This window comes from Pongo abelii, chromosome 13 (genome assembly GCF_028885655.2).
Source record: "Pongo abelii isolate AG06213 chromosome 13, NHGRI_mPonAbe1-v2.0_pri, whole genome shotgun sequence".
Lineage (NCBI taxonomy): Eukaryota > Metazoa > Chordata > Mammalia > Primates > Hominidae > Pongo > Pongo abelii.
The window spans coordinates 123,211,553-123,231,715 of record NC_071998.2 but is presented as its reverse complement, the minus strand read 5'-3'; the positions used below and the strand labels follow the sequence as shown (position 1 = coordinate 123,231,715).

Below are 20,163 nucleotides of genomic sequence, written 5' to 3'. Positions count from 1 at the left end.
AATTACAAAGGCAATTTATCATTTAATTAATATCAGCCAGGTTTTGATGTTTCAGGAAACAGTTGCTTAGTCACCTAGGCTTATTAACAAAGAAAGTTAAAATGTGCAGTTACAAACAGTGGCCCTTCCAGAGGAGAGCTGTGGAGAATGTGTTGGACCTACATTCACTTTAGCCTAGTGAGAAGGTATCGATTTCAGTGCCTGTAACTACAAAACTATAACTCGGCCGGGCGTGGTGGCTCACGCCTGTAATCCCAGCGCTTTGGGAGGCCAAGGCAGACGGATCACTTGAGGTCAGGAGTTTGAGGCCAGCCTGGCCAACATGGTGAAACCCCGTCTCTACTAAAAATACAAAAAAAAAAGCCAGATGTGGTTGTGTGCGCCTATAGTCCCAGCTACTTGGGAGGCTGAGGCAGGAGAATCGCTTGAACCTGGGATATGGACATTGCAGTGAGCCGAGATCACACCCTGCACTCCAGCCTGGATGAAAGAGCAAGCCTTCGTCTCAAAAAAAAAAAAAAAAAAAAAAACGATAACTCAGTTGCTGTCCCTCCTTCCCTTTCTTCCAGTAGGCTCCATGTTGACTAAAGACAGCGCTACTCGCTCTACGTCCATGGTTTATTGGCATCCTTAGATAGGGCTTTTCAGTCACACGAAAAAATGACCCATTGATTGGACATAGGACAACAAAAAATAGAGACCCACTGAACATTACATGGTGTGACAATATTTAAAAGTGTTATACAGAAATAGGATGCCTTTATTAGCATTCCCTTAAATGTAAATAAATGTTTTTTCTTACCATGTTTGTATTCAGTACTATTTAAAGTATACAGAAATAGAGCTATCAATCTAACGCTTGAAATTATTGAAGGAATCAAACGTTGGAGGTGTTCACTGATACCCAGGACTAATCACGGAAAGAGGAAGGTTATTGTTGAGGATGATCAGTTGGAAAACTGCAAGGAATGGGGACATAAGGAAGGGGTGATTGGAGGTGGCATCCCCAGAAACTGACGGCAGGTTGGAGTTGAAGGATCAGGATTGCCATCTGGGGCTAAGGCTCTTACCTTAGGCAGCTCAGCAGGGCTTTCTTTCAGCAAATTCTGTGACGTCAGAGCCTCATCAGAGCAACTCGGACTATGGGCGGGCGGGACCCAGGCTGGGGTCTGCGTCCAGGGTCTCATATACGAAATGAAAAGCTTTAGCAAAGTCTTAGAAGAGTTACGTGAGCCCCTCGTCTTCATCTGTATATTGTTTATTGTTGCTATAACCAAATACCTGAAGCTGGGTAGTTCATAGGAAAAGAGATTAAGCTCACAGTTCTGCCGGTTAGGAAGTATAAGAAGCATGATGCCCGTATCTGCTTCACCATCTGGCAAGGGCTTTTGTGTTGCACTGCATCACAAACATCACAACATGGTGGAAGGTCTAAGGGGAGGCAGACACGTGTGAAGGACAAAACCCAAGGGGTATCCTGGCTTTATAACAACCCACTCTCGAGGGAGCTGATCCAGTCTCGCCAGAGCAGGGACACAGTACGGCGAGAATGAACCCAGCCATTTCTGAGGGATCTGCCTCCTTGACCCAAACACCCCCCACTAGGCCCCACCTCCCAACACCACACTGGGGATAAAATTTCAACCTGAGTTTTGGTGGGGGCAAACAGCCATATCCACACCATAGTGTCCCTAAAGAAAGGAAGGTGCTGTTTCTATTCTTGGTGCTGAGCCTATTCCAGCAAGCACAGCAGGTTCCTTTTTCCCTGGCATACATGAAACTGCACTTTTTTAAGGATTTTTAAAAAAATGTATAATATGTGCTTAGGTTCTGAGAGTAAAAGCACTTAAATGTATTTCCAGGATCATGTTTCTTTTTTGGAGATAAAATTCAGCTACTTTCCTTTTACCTCCTGACTTTATTTGGTATTGCTTTTCCACTTTTACCAGTTACTATAAATAGATAGTTCAACCAAGAGGCATTTGGTACTTGCCTTTGCTCTGTATATTGTACTCTGTACATATTGCATAGGTATACATAGGGCCACGACATAGTACGAAACAACGTGCTCACTAAATCCTATAATTGCCAGAATTGTAGAATCCTCGCCTTTGAAAAAGAAAATCTTAAAATGGGAAAGGGAAGGATTTTACTTTTTCCAGCAGATAGTAAACATATGAAACTTATCCTCAGAGTTTGTAAGCCAAAAATATAAATAAATTTAGGGAAGTTAGACGAGTTGAGGCCCAAAACATTTTTCAGTGATTACAGAAAGAACTTGCTGTTATTGAGAGTTCATTTTCCAGTGCTGGAGGATCCACAGGGCCAGCACCATGAATCCAGTCTCACTGGATTGGCCAGGTGGTCATTTCTTCTCACACTCCTGCCCAACTTTGTGTGATTTGCATGTTCAAGTGTCAGCTTACATGTGTTTTGGCAGGTGACCTTGGGAAAGGTGTTGAAAGTGATCGTCGTCATGCGGAGCCTGTTCATTGATCGAACAATAGTAAAGGGATATAACGAGAATGTCTACACAGAAGATGGCAAGGTAAGCATTCTGGATCCTTGTGTGTTCCTTGATTTTCTGTATCCCAGAACAAATGTAGTCGAATCCCAGATGAATGGCATTAAAAACTAGCAATCATAGCAGAAATGATCAGCAAACATAGATTTGTCAGTGTGAGGATGAACACTTTGTGAAAAAACATTTCATTCTCTCTGCTTGCATTCTTCCTCAAGCTTCTGCTTTTTCCTCTAAGCCTGATGCCCTTAGTTGAATTTCTAATTTATCACCTTAGACCCCAGTTGCCTCATTAAATGTGTCTTCTGAGGAAATGGGTTTTTTTCCCCAAGTCAAGCAGCTCCTCAATAGCCCAAGGTTCAGCATTTTGCTTTTCCTAGAACCACGAGGAAAATTCCCATTCATTTGACACAACCTGATGACACTCTTTCCACAAAACTAACAAGTCGCCCTTAGGAAGTGGCTGTGCACAGCAGCATATATTGAATACTGCTGTTGAAAGAAGACGTGTTATTTCCATGGGTGACTTGTTTCATGGAAAGTTCACCCATGTGAACCCCTAATTCCTTTTGACTGCACAGTCTCCATATGGCTCCACAGAGAGCGTCAGAGGATGCTGATGGGAGCTGACAGCCTTCATTTGTGTTTGCACCAGAGTGTAATGAACACCATGCCTGAGATGCCCCACACTCTCCCAGGCCACTCTCAGCGCGGAGCCTGGTCTCCCCACCCCATCGGGAGCCTTTCCTTCCTCGTGACTCTCATTAAAATGTAAAAGTTTGTTAGTATGAATACTAGCACTCACCACCCAACAGCCACATTATAATGAGAATAGAATGTTCTTCAAAAAAAGGTGGTAACTGTGGCTTAGCACATAGCAGGGCGTTACATAAGAAGCATAGCCCGTGATATAATGAGATGTGTGTTTTGAACAAGTAACCCAGCATTTCTACATTCCACACAAGTGTTGTCTACGTGGGATGCTACTCCTGCTCCAAGGACTGTGCCCAGTTCTCATAAATTTCCTCGTTGATACCAAATCATTCATTGAGGGGAGATTTCCTTTTTCTTTTTGGAAAAAACAAATGTCTTTGGAGCACGCATGTAAAGTGAGTAATCAGTCAGGTGTGGTCTGTGCGTCTGATTTGTAAACTCTGACGGCTGCTCCAGAAGGTTCCACACTGTCGGTCAGCAGGAGAGGCAGCACTGAGGGTAGTGTATACCCTTGCGGAGACCATGGGCAGTGGCATTTTGAGATGCCATTCTTGTTGGGTTTTTTCAAAGTTGACAACTTCATAGTCACTCCTGGTACAAAACATAGCCCTTGCTTGCCAAGGACTTACAAACAAATTGGAGAGATGAAGAACAAATACGTAGAAAGGTGAGTCATAATCAGGACCGTGCTACTAGAGTTACCAAACTTAGGGTGCAAATGAAGCATGCTCTGAATTGAGATCGTAAGAAGGAGTGGAAATTTACCTACTTTGCATGATACCTTTAACATTCTATTTAATTGCCCCTTACTGAAAGTGTCCGAAGTAATACACATAAAGCACTTGGCACTTTGCCACCTAGTCAATACTTAGTAAATGGTAACTAGTATTATGTTTATTCTAACTTAAAATAACGGTCTTGGAGTATAGAGTCTCATAGGTATGGTGCTTCCAAAACGCCTCTGATCGCCCCTCCTCAGCTGCTCCAGTTACTTCCTTCTTTCTTGTCTTCCCCCTTGACTTCCCAGTTTCCCAGAGTTTTCTTCTCCCTCTGTGCATTCTCTTTGGCCATTCTCATCCATGTCACCCACACAAGGATCACTCATGATTTGTTTCTAGATCAGACTTCCCATGTTTCTCAAGTTTAGCCTGTCTAAAACAAAACTCATCATCTCTCTCCCTACACTCAGTTTCCCTCCTCTTTTCCTTATCTTGGTTAACAGTACCACCACCTAACTGGTTAAACCTTTCTTCCCTTCATCCCGCTGGTCTAGGCTGTCAGTGATTACTGGCAGTTCTCCCTCTTAAGTAACTCTCAAAATGGGCCCCCCATCCCTCTCCACCCCTCTCGCTCCTCTCCGGCTCTCATTATCTCTGCACTGAAGAATGCATGCACCGCCTCACTTCTAGTCTCCAGTCTTGCTTCCCTCACAGTCTGTCCTTCACTTGGCTTCCAGAGCTGTCTTCCTAAAATACACATGCGAGCGGATGATTCTCTTTCTTTTTGCCATCTCCCCCTTGCCCAAAGCAGCCCTCCCCAAAGTAGGGAAGTAGGATATTAATAGATGTTAGGCAGAAAGCAATGCATGGTCAAACAAGTTTGAGAAACTCTGGGTTAGAGAAAGTTCAGTGGGTTTCTTTACTGTGGAAACCAGTTTGCTGATGTGCCTTATGAATATCTTACAGGGAGTAGAGAGTATGCAATATTTTCCTAACTTATTTGGCCACCAAATTCTTTTTTTCTTCCTTTATTCTTAGAGCATATTGTGACATTGCCATTTTGTAGAACATACTTCTGAAAACTCTGGCTTGTAGCATAAAATCCAGACTCCTCTGCAAGGCGTCTAAATGCCTCATGGCGCAGCCCCTGCCTTCCTTTCTGACTTCATCTGGCATCATTCTCTACACACACCTCATCTTATCTCCAGCCTCATGCTCCCTGTAGCTTCCACGACATGCCAGACTCTTTCATGTCTTTGCACGTTCTGTGCCTTTTGCCCTGGGATCCCTCCTAGTCCAGGTGACAAAGTTTTACTGTTCCCTTTACACCGGCTGAATGCCATCTTCCTTCCCATCCTGTCTCCATTTTCCCAAGAGCCTCTTTGCTTATGAGCATGGGCTCTAGAGATGGCCGACCTGGGTTTGCCTCTCCTTACAGCACAGAGTAATCATCATTATCCACACACCCATAGAATTCAGAACAATCTTGTACTAGTACTAGAATTGGTGCATCATGATTATTTACATGTCCATCTTTCAATTAATAAAAATACTAACAATACTAACACACATTGGTCAGGCAGGCACTGCACAAAGCGAACTTTGCCCACGGCGGCTATGGAATGCTCCTCACAGCATCATGACATAGGCGCTGCTCTTAGACTCATTTTACACATGGAGAAACTGAGACCTAGAATGGTAAAGTTGCCCACAGCCACACAGGGCTGGATCTCAATCCTGCATCTACCAGGAGCTCCTCAAGGGCACAGGCTCCATCGTGTGACTCTCTGTAGGGTGCATTTCTGTGCCAGGAGCACGGTAGGAGCCCAGTCCTGTCTGGGAGGAGATGATGAAAAAGCCTACTTGGGTTATGAAAATGCTTAAGCTGGAATGGAAAGTGGAGAATCAAAAATGAGAAATGGGGACTAAAGGAGCGGCAGGAATTGAAGTCATAAATAAGTCAAAGGATAAAGGAGACACACAAGTAAAGGGAGACCTCAGGCCCTCCTGATGAGAGATTAGCCCAGCTTCTCTCTTCCTCCGAAGGAAAATGGCTGTGCATTTGGGACCCTGGTTGACATCAGAAATGTGGTGGGACAGGAAGCCTTGCGTCCCCCTTTACAACTGTATGCGTTGGCCCAAGCAGTAAGCAGGGACCCTAAAAGTGGAAATTGCAAGACTGAGAGAACCAGGCCCCTTTGTTATTTTAAGGACACACTGACCACATTTGGCAGAGAAGCTCTCAAATGACTGCTCCTCTCAGAATCTAATCCTAGCCAATTTGATTAGCCCCTTTTTTTCAGAGCACTTCACAAATGATAAAAATAAACCATGCAGACATTATTAGTGCTCTATTTTGAGTAGTCTGTGTGTGTGTACTTTATTTATATACAATCTAGGCATTAGTGCAATTAATGTGTTGAATTGTCTGGCACATCCCAAATGAAATGTGGCATCTGGAAGGAGCCCTTGGGGCCTGACATGTGTTCTACAAGAGCACGTTGTTGCTGGAGACGTCGCTGCTCCCGGGACGCAGCCTGCGTTTGCTGAGTTGGTGCCTAGGTGGCTGCAGGGGGGTGTTTTGCTGCAGTCTTCTGGAGCACAGCCACAGAGGCCCTGGGTGTGGCTCAGGAAGCCTCCTATGGGCTTAACTTCTGCCTCTGCGGTTGTCTGTGTCCTCCAAGCCCAAAGCAACCAGCACATTTGAAAGTTTCATTATCCTTATTGCTGCTGTAGTGGCCCAGCACCACCCCTAATTTCCAGACCTTGCAGGATTTTTCCCCATCAGAATCCAGCCCAGCAAGGCTATCACTTTGCACTTTGCTCTAACAACCACCGCCATGACCCTAGCATCCTGTCTCTTTACCTGCAGTGCATATTTTTGATACCAAGGACCAATAGCCTGATTCCTCTAATAAAATAAAAATGCTTTTCAGACTTACCAACCACTTATTCATTGTAATCAGAGAGTAGCAAGAGCCATGACTCAGCATGTTAAAAGGCAGGATTGAAGATGAATACCTGGCCATTGTCCTGATTTTATACCAGTCAGACTTAACTGAAAAAAATATGTGTCTCGTTTGAATTTATCTTTTTAGGGGATTTAGGTTATGTTAATGCTATAGCTTCATTAATTACCCCATATCAATAAAAAAGGCAGCTTTTAGCCTCCGAGCATAAGAGAGGAAAAGAAATGGTGGTATCAAAGGAAACCTTCAAAGACAGCCAGAGCTGTCTCCAGGGTAATTTCTGATCCCCGCATTCTTCCCACTTCAAAGTTGGCTGTGTGTGCATGTGGGTCGAGGGGGTGGGGAGCTGAATCTGATTTCTCTAATAAGTGTTGGCATCAGCCCTGTTTCATATCAGATGCAGGGAACATTTTGATTTGTTATAGCCTTTGAAATTGTTCAGACGACCTTCAGAAAAATGGCCTCTTGTTACTTCTAGGGGGAAGGGTGAAAGCCAGGGAAAGGGGAATCCAGTTTAATTCATATGCAGAGAATGCCCTGAAATTGTGCTTTCAGCAGTTTTTTAGTAACAAATGCATGTCCCGATTGAAAGTGAAAAGTTGAAGAATAATAGACCTGTAACACTGTGTTCTTGGGTGAGGCTGTTGTTCACTCTTATTCTCTGGGGAGGGTCAGCAGATTTGAGAGGGTGACCACATAGAAGTTTATGGTTTGGAAAACGTGGGTAACAACATGGAGAGATCCGTCACCATAGCTGGTTTGCAGCATTCTACCCAAACTGACAGGCCTATCACCTGTTCACCTTGCAAGACGAAGCTACTAAATAAAGGTTCTAAAAGTTGGAACCTTGTGTGGCTTACGAGTTTTATTTAGATAATTTTGAATCGATTCCACTGTTTTTTGAAATGAAGTAAAGAATTGATAACTTTCTGATAAGCTGCCAAAATGTTCACTTGCTGTTAAATGAATTTTAGTGGCAGTGGTTGTCACAGCAGCAGGCCTCAAAGCAGAACTATGCTCCCAGAAGAGCTGCGCAAGTGACAGCTTAGGGAGCGCGCAGCCCCGGCATCCTGCCTGCTGTCTAACTGGAAGGCAGTCTCTTCCTCCCAGGGTAAGAGCTGGGCCTCTGCACACAGACCTGGTTTCAAATTCCCCCACCTCGCATTAACTATGCAATGGTGGACAAGTCGCCTAACTTCTCTGAGCCTCAGCGTCCTCATCTGTGAATTGGAAATGGTTTTATCAACCTCATGTTATTGCCAAAAGGATTTTAAAAGTAATGCAGGTAAAGGGCAGGCCGAATGCGTCATCTTCATCAGTAAATGGCATCCGCCCTTGCTGGTTGTGATGGAGGTGGTGGTGGTGGTCAGCATTGCAGACAGAATCACCTGCCTGCTGATATTGGGTCGCTCTGATTGTTCTTGTCAGTGAATAAATTCGATTTGTCACCATTTTCACCAGTTCTTCCTGTGTGTCAGGAGGTCTTTTGATATCTTGGTGTTTGCCCTGAGAACAGATGTGTCTGTGCTGAAGCAGTTGGTCATCTGCAAGGTTTGTTTTCATTTCACCTGAGAACAGACCACACCCCACCCTTAAAATACTGCAATCCCCAGAGGCCAGGAGGCTGCTCCTGAGACTGCAGACTCAGCCACCAATTACCACAAGGTTGACTTTTGTGTTTTCAGATCTTTCTCATGCTTGCTCAGAATACTGAAGGGTGCTTCGCTTTCTTTTTCCTGACACTATAGTTCAGAATAATTTCTTGTTCATCAGACTGAAGCTTTGCAGCTTCCAGAATGCTCCCTTTTTGAATATTGCAGCCAGCAAAGAATTGGTAGCCATGTCTGCCTCTGCAGCAAATAAGCTGAAGCTAATAAATATTCACTTGGATCAGTCCTGGCTCCCTGAAATGAATTTCTGAAATCTTCCTGGCCCTGAGGAGAGGCAGGGCATTGACTCCAGAATGCTCATTTCAGTGGCTTTCTTTGGCATAAATCTAGCAGAAAATCAAGTACGAACCACCTGCTGTGCACTCCTAGCAAAAGAGGGCCCTATGCTTAAGGGGTCCCTTTTTCACGCATGTGCACCAGGTAAATAGACCGTATTGTCTAAGGTCCTTCTGTCCCAGATGGTAGGAGCTTTTCCCTAGGGTCCTGAATAATATATTTAAACCTTTTAAAAAGAGCATCATCCTCACTTTGAATAAATGTGGTGTGTTTTGAGAATCCACAATGAGGCTGGAGAGGCCATGTTTTCATTAAACCTATGCGTATTTTTCTCTAGATTTTTTAAAATTAAGACATTCTGCAGATACTGAAGGATTTTTAAATATGTTTATCTTTTAAATAAAAACTATAACTTTTTAATCTAGCAGATTCTTCTTTTCTGTTTCTCTTGGCTCTGTGTTTATGTCTTGGTCTCCTTATGTATGATGTAAGCAGGCAGGAAGGGTAAACAGTGAAGAAGTTCAGAAGAAACAGCTGTGGGCTCAAAATGGAAGGAGAACAATATTAGTTCCAAGTTCAGACATCGGTGTTCCTCTTCCTAAAAGTGAGATTTGGAATCTTTGGCTTCTCCCTGTCATCTTGGCAGTGATTTTGGTACAACTAAACGATGCAAAAGTCATTCTTATTCATCCTGCAACCCCTGAATAATCTTTAAATGCTGCATTTGTTAAGCCCTGGGCTAAACTGCTGCACTGAGAAAGTAATACGAACCCGATTTATCCTCCCAAATATGACCAGAGCTGCCCAACAGTAGTTTTCTTCAACAGAATTGATAATGTGGGGAATTAATTTCATATGTTTCTTTTGAGGTTTCCCTCAGAGTCATCTGGAGGTAACATGTCACTTTTCCCCTTGCAAATTGTTGAGCTGTCAAATTATAATTCCAGCGCTGGAAGATCTTTAAAATTCTTACTCCATCCAGTGGTTTAAGTGGGTGGCGCTGACTGGCAATTGACACCACCTTTCTGAAGAGCAGTTTAGCCGGAGGAGAAGGAGGATGATCTGTTGAGGGTTTTTGTGGCAATCCAAGAAGGAGATGGTGCAGGCAGTGGGGGTAGGGAGAAGTGGGTGAACTTGAGGTTCATTTTTCCTATTGAATGAATGAAGGCTTGATCAGTGAAAGCTCCTCCATGATTTGTCATGGAGTTCGGTGAACTGAACCTCTGCCCTCTCCTGCAGAAGTACAGAGTGGCCTCCTCAGAATCATCTTAACTTTCTCTACTGTCCTAAAAGTTTTCAAACACAGTGAAATTTTCATGAAACTAATTGTGAACAGGGAAAAGCCAGGAGAACTAAATGTATATGCCTGTTCACAGCCCTGCTTTTAATTTCCAAGCACTGTTTTCAGAAAGCCAGGTTTTAGTGTCTTCCGCAGAATAGACACAGAGCTCTGAAGTGTCCTGGGTCAAATGCAACACATCCTGTCCTGTCTTCTTAAAGGACTTCTCCTGTCCAATGGCTTCCCAATGCTTTCTGGTGCTCCAAAATCAATCACACACCACACAGGCCTAAACCGCCATGGCCCAGGGTTCTACCTGACCGCTGGCCAACCCCAAAGGCAGGTTCCCAGAGGCCCATTGACCAGGTGTTCCATTCACTCAACTCTTGAACTCATATATTAAAGTCAACTTTTTAGCACCTATGGGACATAGTGATGGCTTTCTCGTTTCCTCATTGCCCTTGAGCCGTCTCTGTCAGCACTGTATTGTGGGTAGTTCTATTTTTGCCATACTTAATTTGTTCTAAACTCTTCAAACAGAAGGCATTGATTTGGTATATCATGCAAACCAGTAAAAACCAAAATGGTTTTGGTTAGAATAAGCTACTGAAGTACCCTGTGTGTGACCAAGTGTGACCAGAGGAGGACTGGACTGGGTTTACTGTGAGCCCTACCCACATGCCAACTCACACCTCCTCCAGCTTCCTCATTCATCAAGTAGGGGTGCCCTAGAGCAGGGGTTCTTGACCGGCTGGGCGTCAGTTACCCTTGGGAGCAGGGCTACAAAACAAACAATGGAACAGGCACTTGGGCCTGCTCCAGCCATTGATTCAATACTCTAGGGGAGGAACTGAGCAATCTGTATATCAAAAAACAAAAACCTTCCCCCAGGGGCTTCTGATGCTCAGCCAGTATTTGAGCACCACCAGATGAGGCCATCTGTAAGATGCCTCGCCAGATAGCCTTGGGCTCATGAAAGGCTCTGAGCTATTGTTTCCCCATCTGGAGAATAAGACTGTTGATGGGGCCAGTCACGTGGGCCAGTTCTGGGGATTACATGAGTGTGTGTAGAGGGCCTAGTGCAGTGCCTGGCATGGAACAGGTGCTCAGCAGCTGGATGCTGCCAGCTTTCCTCCACTCAGAAAAGACCTACAGATGCCCACAACATGCCAGACCCCATTTCTGGACCTGGAGAGGCAGTGGGAAGTAAGGCAAGCCTCCTGTCCTCACTGAACTTCCATCCTGTGGGCAAGTCAGGCAGGAAACAAGTAAACAAAGAAATAATAGAGCTTCAGGCAGTTTTAAATATTATGAAAACTTTAGATTTTGAAATGGTAAAGAGGGTCCAGCGTAGTGGCTCATGCCTGTAACCCAGTACTTTGGGAGTCCACGGGGGGCAGATCACCTGAGGTCAGGAGTTTGAGACCAGCCTGGCCAACATAATGAAACCCCATCTCTACTAAAAATACAAAAATTAACCAGGCATGGTGGCGCACGCCTATAGTCCCAGCCACTCAGGAGGCTGAAGCAGGAGAATCGCTTGAACCCGGGAGATGCAGGTTGCAGTGAGCTGAGATCACGCCACTGCACTCCAGCCTGGGTGACAGAGCCAGACTCCATCTCAAAAAAAAAAAAAAAAAACAAAAAGAGAATCAAGGTAACAGGTACTGGAAATAATGTTTTGATAGGGTAACTGGGAAATGCCTCTCTGATAAGGTGACATTTGAGCTAAAGGGAGTATAAGAAGAGCCACATGGGGGTTTATGGGAAAAACAGTTCAGGCAAAGGTCACAGCAAGTGCAAAGGGCCTGAGGCAGCACTGACCTTGGCATTGAGAAATGCAAGAGCCGTGGTGAGAATCAAAGTTGAAAGTGGGCCAGGAGCTCAGCTTGCAGGAGCCCTGGAAGCAGCAGGTGCCTCAAGGTGACTTGCTGTATTCCTTCATTGACTTTTCTTAACTTGCCTACAAATGGATAAAGAAGAAATTTAAGTCGGACATTTAAGAACCTTTTCAACCCTGAGATCCTATTATTCTATAATCAGATTTTTTTTCAAGTTTAAGAAGGGTTAACAGTAGTTACAATATTATTTCTTGAAGTCCCGAATTCTAAGACCGATGCTGATGATCCTTCTCTCCTTTCCCCTCAGCTTGATATATGGTCCAAATCCAACTATCAAGTATTTCAGAAGGTAAGTTTTACTTTTTGCTTCTTACTCAAGCAGCATTAGGAAAACCTGAATGCTTTGAGGTTTAAACATTGGTCTCAAATCAGAGGCTTTTGAAAAAGTGAAAAAAGCCAGACAGAAAAGGATGCTCACTGTCTGATTCCATATGTATGACATTCTGGAAAAAAACAAAACCTTAGGGACAGAAATCAGATCAGTGGTTGCCTAGGGGAGGGTACAGGAACTTGGCCCCAAAGGGGCACAAGGGAATGTGGGGTGGTGGGAATATTCTGTATCTTAATTGTGGTGGTGTTACACAACTGTACATGTTTGTCAAAACTTAGAACTATATTACTACAAAGGGGCAATCTTATTGAATGTAAATTATACCTTAGGAAAACCATAGGTTTTTGAGATGTTCCAAAAGCTGTATTCTGAAAACCTAGTTTTAAAACTCGGTTTCTCAGAGCCCTAGCGATCTCCACTGGTGCCCAAGGGATGGGCCAAGGGAAGCAGGCTGGCACTCCCTCACCCTGCCCCTTCCCCACTTTGTGCTCTGGGGACACTGTATCTTTTTCAGATATTGGGCTTCCTTATGAAAAACTGTTATGGGAAATGTCAGACAAAATGAAAAGTGACCAGAGAAAATTCATTTCCCCAGCTCCTGACAGTGCAGGACTCCTTCCCTGGACCAACTCAGGCCCCTGTGGCTGATGAGGATTCTGCCCCCACCGCCACACCCCCACCAGTCCCCACAGTACTTAGGGCCAGCTCCCTGCAGGGCAGCAGCCGGCTTCTTGTGTTCTCATCCATCTTCTGTCTCTGGTCTCGTCCAGTAGTGAAATAAGAGAGTTGGCCATCATCTCATTCATTCCCTCATCCAGCTCAACAACAGGTATCCATTCCCCAGCACTTTGGGAGGCCAAGGTAGGCGGATCACCTGAGGTCAGGAGTTCAAGAGCAGCCTGGCCAATATGGCAAAACCCTGTCTGTACTAAAAATATAAAATTAGCCGGGCATGGTGGTGGGAGCCTATAATCCTAGCTACTCAGGAGGCTGAGGCAGAAGAATTGCTTAAACCTGGGAGACAGAGGTTGCAGTGAGCCAAGATTGTGCCATTGCACTCCAGCCTGGGTGACAGATGAGACTCCATCTCAAAAAAAAAAAAAAAGTATCCACTGTACCCCTTAGCCCTGTGCCAGGCACTGTTAGGTGCCAGGGCCACAGAGGAAACTCCGACAGGCAAGGAAGCCTAACAAATAACTCTGGGTGATTAACCGGGGGCTGTGGCCAGGAACCACAAGGGGGCCTCCTTCTGATTAGGCTAGTCAGAGGAAGCCTTTGTAGGGGAAACTGAGGCAGGCAGTGTGAGAAGGAGGAGCCAGCCACGTGAAGGGGGGATGAAGTGGAGGTAGAAGTCAGGGCTCAGGTCAGGGAGGTGCCTCTAGGCCCTGGTGCAGCATTCGGATTTTATTCTTAATTCAGTGAGAAACCACTGACGGGATTTACATAGAGGGGGATGTGATTTTGAAAGCTTGGTCCGAGTTATCCCCACGATGAAGAATGGTTGTGTCCACAGTGTGCCAGGAAGCATAGGACTCTTTTGTAGATCAAGGTGAAATTCACATGACTTGAAATTAACCATTTTAAAGTGAATGCTCCTTGGCTTTAAGTGCATTCACAATAGTGTACATCCACTACCTCTGTCTGGTTCTAAAACATTTCCTTACCCCAGAAGAAAATCTGGTGTGCATTAAGCAGTGAGCATAGGACTTAGTGGATCAGAGGGGCGTCATGGACCACCCTCTAGTGGTGTTTACTGTACATCAATCCACAGTGCCCCCTGGGCCCCTTTTTGGTGATAAGGGCTAGGCAGAGGACAGGTGTCTAGGATTAGGGGAGTAGTCTGAGGCTGAAAACCACACATTTAGGGAACCTATATAAGCATTACAGATTCATGATCTGATCACAGCTAAATGCAATGTGCTACCCTGGATTGGATCCTGAAACAGAAAGAGGTTACTAATGGGGCCGGGCGCAGTGGCTCATGCCTGTAATCCCAGCACTTTGGGAGGCTCAGGTGGGTGGATTACAAGGTCAGGAGTTCAAGACCAGCCTGGCCAACATGGGGAAACCCTGTCTCTACTAAAAATACAAAAATCAGCCAGGCGTGGTGGCAGGCGCCTGTAATCCCAGCTACTCGGGAGGTTGCAGTGAGCCACTGTACTCCAGCCTGGGTGACAGAGCAAGACTACATCAAAAAAAAAAAAAAAAAAAGAAGAAGAAGAAGAAGAAGGAATGGAGGGGGAAGGAGGGAAGAAGGAGGGAGGGAGGGGTTACTAATGGAAAAACTGGTGAAATCCAAATAAAGGTTGGAGTTCAGTTATTAGTGAGTAACCAGTGTTGGTTTCTTTGTTGTGACAAATGTACCGTAGTAATGGAAGATGTTAACAGTGGGGAAACAGGGTGAGGGACATGGGAACTGTCTATTGCATCTTTGCAGCTTTTCTGTAAATCTAAAACCGCTCTAAAATAAAGTTTTAACAAAGAAAATCATAGCTTGATTCTTCTAACACCCTTTACCCAACTGAGCTCCCTGGAAATGTAATGAGGAAAATAGCCTCCCTCCTTTCCTCCCTCCCTCCTTCCTTCCCTCCCTTCCTCCCACCCTCTCTTCCTCCCTGGTCCCTGGGTCTGAAGCATAAAGGAAGGAAGGGTGTGGTTATGCACAGGCTTTAGTGCAGGGAACTACATTTCTCATCTTAGTGTTCTTACCTAAGTCACCATACCGGAGGTATTTACTTGTTTCACATGCAAAAAGTCTCAGCCTTCAATGCTAACGTTTTCCATGCTGACTGTCCTTGTCATTTTTCCCCCGGTGGCTGGTTGAAAAATATTCTGAGGAGAAAGAACGCTGCTCATTATCCTTGTCTTGCTTTGCTTTAATAGTGAAGAACATTAAAATGGTCGGCTTTTCCCCTCAACCTGGTCCTTATCTTCATGTCCTCTGTGGTATTGCAATGAATTCCCTCCTCCAGTCTCCACAAAAGGCCAATGATGACTTCTCGAGGGCTGTAAGCATGGCAGCTTGTAACTTGGTATTTAACAATGGTCCATTTCCATTCCAATACCCTTGATGAGGGAGGGGCTTGCACGTGTTCACTTTTGCATGTTTTTTTTTTAATGTTCTTGTAGTATTAAGTATTTTTTAATGCAAGCAGAAAGTGTATTAGGAAGTTGTAAAATGTATGAAACACAGATTTGGTGAAGCATAGATTTAGAAAGACAGTGCTGTATTTTTATCCTACCTCCCTTGAAAATAACCTGCCAGGCACTCTTTGTATTTGTTTAAAATTACAAACACACTCTGAAGCAGAAGTGTTTAAAATTTGATATTAGTCTAGTTGGAGAGATTTAGGAGCATCCGCCAATTCCTTCCTTCCAGTCTATGTAACACATTTCAAGTAGTAAAAATTGATGAATTCTAAGGGATGGGAATTTTATCTCACTGGTGAGTGGTGTATCATGTGTATTTGTGCAGAAGCCTTTCTGAGATTCCTTTACCATTCATTGCTCCTTTCACCTATTATTAACTAAGTGGACTTAACCTCTGATATTGACCTGTACCAGATTAAAGAACCACAACTGGGAGAGGTGTTAGTGCCTTCTGATTACAACTAAAGGCAGATAACATTGAAGTCCCTTTTTTTCAGGGACAAGTAAGAATTAAATTAGTGAGTCCTCTCTCTTACTAACTAAAATATCTTCCATTTGCTGTCAAATGAAGGAAACATATTGGAAAATAATGTACAGAATTAAGCTTAATCCTTTATCAGTAAAGCCTTCAACTAATCATCATCACACAGAATGAGTTTGGGATCTTGTTTAAAAAAAAAAAAAAGCCCATTTCTGTATCCCTGAGCTTGTGGGAGATGGTGGTAGAAAGCACGAAGCATGCGTGGTGTAGCCTCCATCCCAGGGCGGTGACTGGCGTGCCTATTTCATTGTGTTCATCTCAGTGGCCAGCAGGTAGGCCTCCCTGTGCCACTGCCAGGCCCTGCACTACATGCAGAGGTGGGACCACGTTGTCCTTTGCAGATTCAGAGGCCTGGCACAGTTTATGGGGTGACGTTAAGTATTTCAAACCTAAATCACCAGAAGAGAAGGATTCGGTGGCAACATTTCTAAACTCCGCTTTTTAGGATTTGCTGTTCCTCAAGATTCTATTTTCCTCCTGTCCACCCACTTATATATGGGGTGTCATGATTGATGTTGCTTGTAGTGTTTCCCAGAAAGACGCTGTTTGGGAGCACTGCGGCAGACATCTTCCACCTGCCCTGCCTGTTTGCACCCAGCCAAGTCGACCGGCCAGGGTGGGGTTCGTTCCCAGCATCATCCAGAAAGGCTCAGCCTGCAGCAGTGGCATGAAGTGCATTGGGGAGCAGCGTGACATGCTGGAGGGCGCTCCTTGGTCATCAAGAAGAGGAGATTGCTCAGGCTGAAGATAGTACCCAGATGTCCTGACAGTGGTGGGAGGTGCCACAGCTGTGCCCACCTCTGAGATGGGAGTTCTGGGCCACCAGCAGCATCTCACATGGCATTAATGGAGGAATTCTCCTCCTGCTCTAGCTGAGGTAGAACCCCAGAGCTCCCTCTCCTAGCCTTCATTATGTGGTTGCAGTCACTGTGTTAGGTCTGTTTTCTTGCCCACAAGAAGCAGCTGTGGCCAGCCCAGAATGAGGGAAAGCAGAACTGGGAAAGCAGGAAGCCACGCCCCCGCCCCCCTCCCCACCCCGAGCTCTCTCCTTCAGTGTGACAGGGGAGGGGGATTGCCTTGCAGAGCCAAACCAGGCTAACACTCACCTTTTTCTTTCTGGCAAACAATGTCAGGAGGTAGGAGAATGGAAGCATGCCCCTGTCACATTCTCTCAGGCCCATGCCTGACCCGCTGGCTTACAGACTGAGCACCTGAGCTTCTGTAGCAAATCCCACCACAGGAAGCAAAATTCTGCTTTCCTTTTGTCTGCAGACGTTCACACCATCAGCAAGCCCTTTTCACTCTTCCTCATTAGACCCCTTACCCAAGTGTGGAAGTAGCAGAGGGCTGGGGACAGCTTGCTATGGGGTCTATGGCTGCTAACAGGTTCCCATCATTTACTGTGGTCCCTGGAGGCTCCTTGCACTTGGTCCTAGGTGAAGAAGCTTTTTATAGCCAGCAAGTCTCCAGCAGAGTAGATTCAGAGAATGGGACTTAGAAATGGGCGGGGTTGGGGGGGCGGTGACCATCTGAAAGGGCAGAATCACAAAGAGCCAGGAAGGGTTTCAAGCGTGTTCATATTTTTCTGACATTTAAACTCTGCAGGGGCAGCCACTGTTTTGTTCTTTAACCCCCTCGTTTCAAAACTGTGTGCATTTTCATCCAGCAATTTACGGAGAGTGAGAGCACACCGACAGCTACTCACTGCATTGCCTTGCTAGGGTGGCTGGAGAGAGAGGTGGAGTGTGTGTACCGCCCAGGTAGGCAGGGGACATCAAGAGAGAGGCCCAGAGGGACCCGCACACACTTTGCAGCTTTCTCGTCAGAGGTAAGGGACAGCATGAAAGTAGCCCGCAGATGTCCAGCTCTCCATCCACAGTCATTGCAGAGGGATGAGTAACCCTTTCAGTTCTGAACTTTTAGCTGTGAGCAAATGGATTGTCCATGGTGGGTCATGTTCTGGGCAGGGTGCTGCTTGCTTCTTCATTCCTTTGTTCATTTATTAGTTGATTATTTTTATTTTTACTTTTTTTATTTTTTATTTTTTAATTTTTTTGTAATGGAATCTCGCTCTGTTGCCCAGGCTGGAGTGCAGTGGTGTAATCTCAGCTCATTGCAACCTCCACTTCCCAGGTTCAAGCAATTCTCCTGCCTCAGCCCCTAAGTAGTTGGGAGTACAGGCATGCACTACCATGCCCAGCTAATTTTTGTATTTTTGTAGAGACGGGGTTTCACCATGTTGGCCAGGCTGGTCTTGAACTCCTGACCTCAGGTAATCCACCTGCCTCGGCCTCCCAAAGTGTTGGGATTACAGGCGTGAGCCACCGCGCCCGGCCTGTTCATTCTTTTTAATATGCAAGACTGGCCCCTAACTGAGGCAGACTTGATCAAGGTCTGTTTACTCGGTGGCCACCAGGTGTTTTTCAGTAAAAGAGATTGAGCCAGCCCTGGAAGACTCAGTTCTCTGAAAAGTGGGTGGACATCTGATATTGCGTTGGTGGGTACATGGAGTACCTAGCGTAAATTGACTACCAACCCCAATAGTATTCAAAAATCCTAACCTATCGCTCATTCCAACTCCTAGGGAAGGAAACTGTTTCAACATAGGATCATTCCCCAGGGATTGGAACCGTCACCCTCCTCTGAGTCAGGTTGTGCTGCACACCTTACTCGGGTGTGTGGTGCCGCTGCAGCGTTTCACACCACTAAAGAGGCCCCATAAACAGTCATTACGTTATTTTATTTATTTATTTGAGACGGGGTCCCACTCTGTTGCCCAGACTGGAGTGCAGTGGTGTGGTCTCAGCTCACTGCAACTTCCATCTCCCAAGTTCAAGCAATTCTCCTGCCTCAGCCTCTCAAGTAGCTGAGATTATAGATGTGCACCACCACACCCAGCTAATTTTTTTTTTTTTTTTTTTTTTGTATTTTTAGTAGAGACAGGTTTTCACCATGTTGGCCAGGCTGGTCTTGAACTCCTGACCTCAAATGATCCACCTGTCTCGGCCTCCCAAAGTGCTGGGATTACAGACGTTAGCCACTGTGCCCAGCCACGTTATTTTCAATTTCTAACATTTCCTCCTACCAGCCTCCTCTACATTTCCTTCCCAAAGCCTCTTCAAATGCCACAGATGAAGGCCTGGAAGAGACCATGGTTGTGACGAAAGTTCTAAGACCTCAGGCCAGATCTCAGTCCTGTTCCCTGTTCGGTGCCCTGCACAGGTGAGACCCCCACACTCAGAGGGACTCCACAGCCAGGAGCAGCCTCCCGGAGTTGTTGAAGGCCCTTCTGTCTTTTACAGATCTCAGCCCTCTGACCATCTCCCCGCCTCTTAAATGGTGATTAACTTTTTCCAACAGGGAGAACTTATGTTGTAAGGACAGAATGTGGTGTCATTTTCATCTGTTTCTGTGCGTTCTGTTCCTGCCTCACAAGTGTGTCCCAAACAGCTAGAACTGAGGGGACAGCTTTCATCCTTGCGAAGGGAAATGGGCCGCTTCATGTAGCAAGACAAAGTCCTTCCGTGACTCCGATGAGTGGTGTGTGTGCCCAAGAGATTTGTGCATGAGCCCGCTAGTGGGCTGGCGACAGGCTTCAGGGAAGGAGCGGCAGCAGACGGTCCCAGGGCATCCCCAAGGGCAGCCCTTCCCTCAGCTGACAGCTGGACTGTATTGACCAGGCCACCAAGCAGAAGCATCAGCGCGGGGCTCTGGGAGCTGAGAGCCGCAGGGAGGGTTATTAGGCTCAATCCGGCAGTCGAGAACTCTTTTACCGCCACCTTCTCTCTTAATGGTCTTGTTTGAATATTCATAAGCATCTAAACTAAACTCAGGACAGATTTGATCATTTGTTCTCCTCTTATGCCGCCCCAGTACCTTTCCTGCACAAGGCTCCCTCAGCCCCTGCTGAGTGTGGGCATGGCCCAGGAGCTCACATGAACCCAGTTTTATGGCTAAAATTGAACCAGGAAAGCCTGGGCCATCCTGTTGACTTTCTTAGGGCGCGCTGCGATGCCCTGGAAGTGGTCTGTGGCTTTCTGCCATTAGAGGAGTCACAGAGTAGTCGTCTGTCATCTCTATAGCTTATTTCTT

The 20,163-nt window shown here is 45.6% G+C and overlaps 1 protein-coding gene across 2 annotated transcripts in view; it reads left to right on the top strand.

Annotated features, from left to right (window-relative positions):
• Nucleotides 1–20,163, top strand: part of MED27 (mediator complex subunit 27) — a 224,933-nt gene that overhangs the window by 185,870 nt on the left and 18,900 nt on the right. For both annotated transcript variants that reach the window (NM_001134087.1, XM_054519549.2), the window contains 2 exon segments: nt 2,441–2,548; nt 12,297–12,338. In NM_001134087.1, the coding sequence (NP_001127559.1) occupies nt 2,441–2,548; nt 12,297–12,338 (150 nt within the window).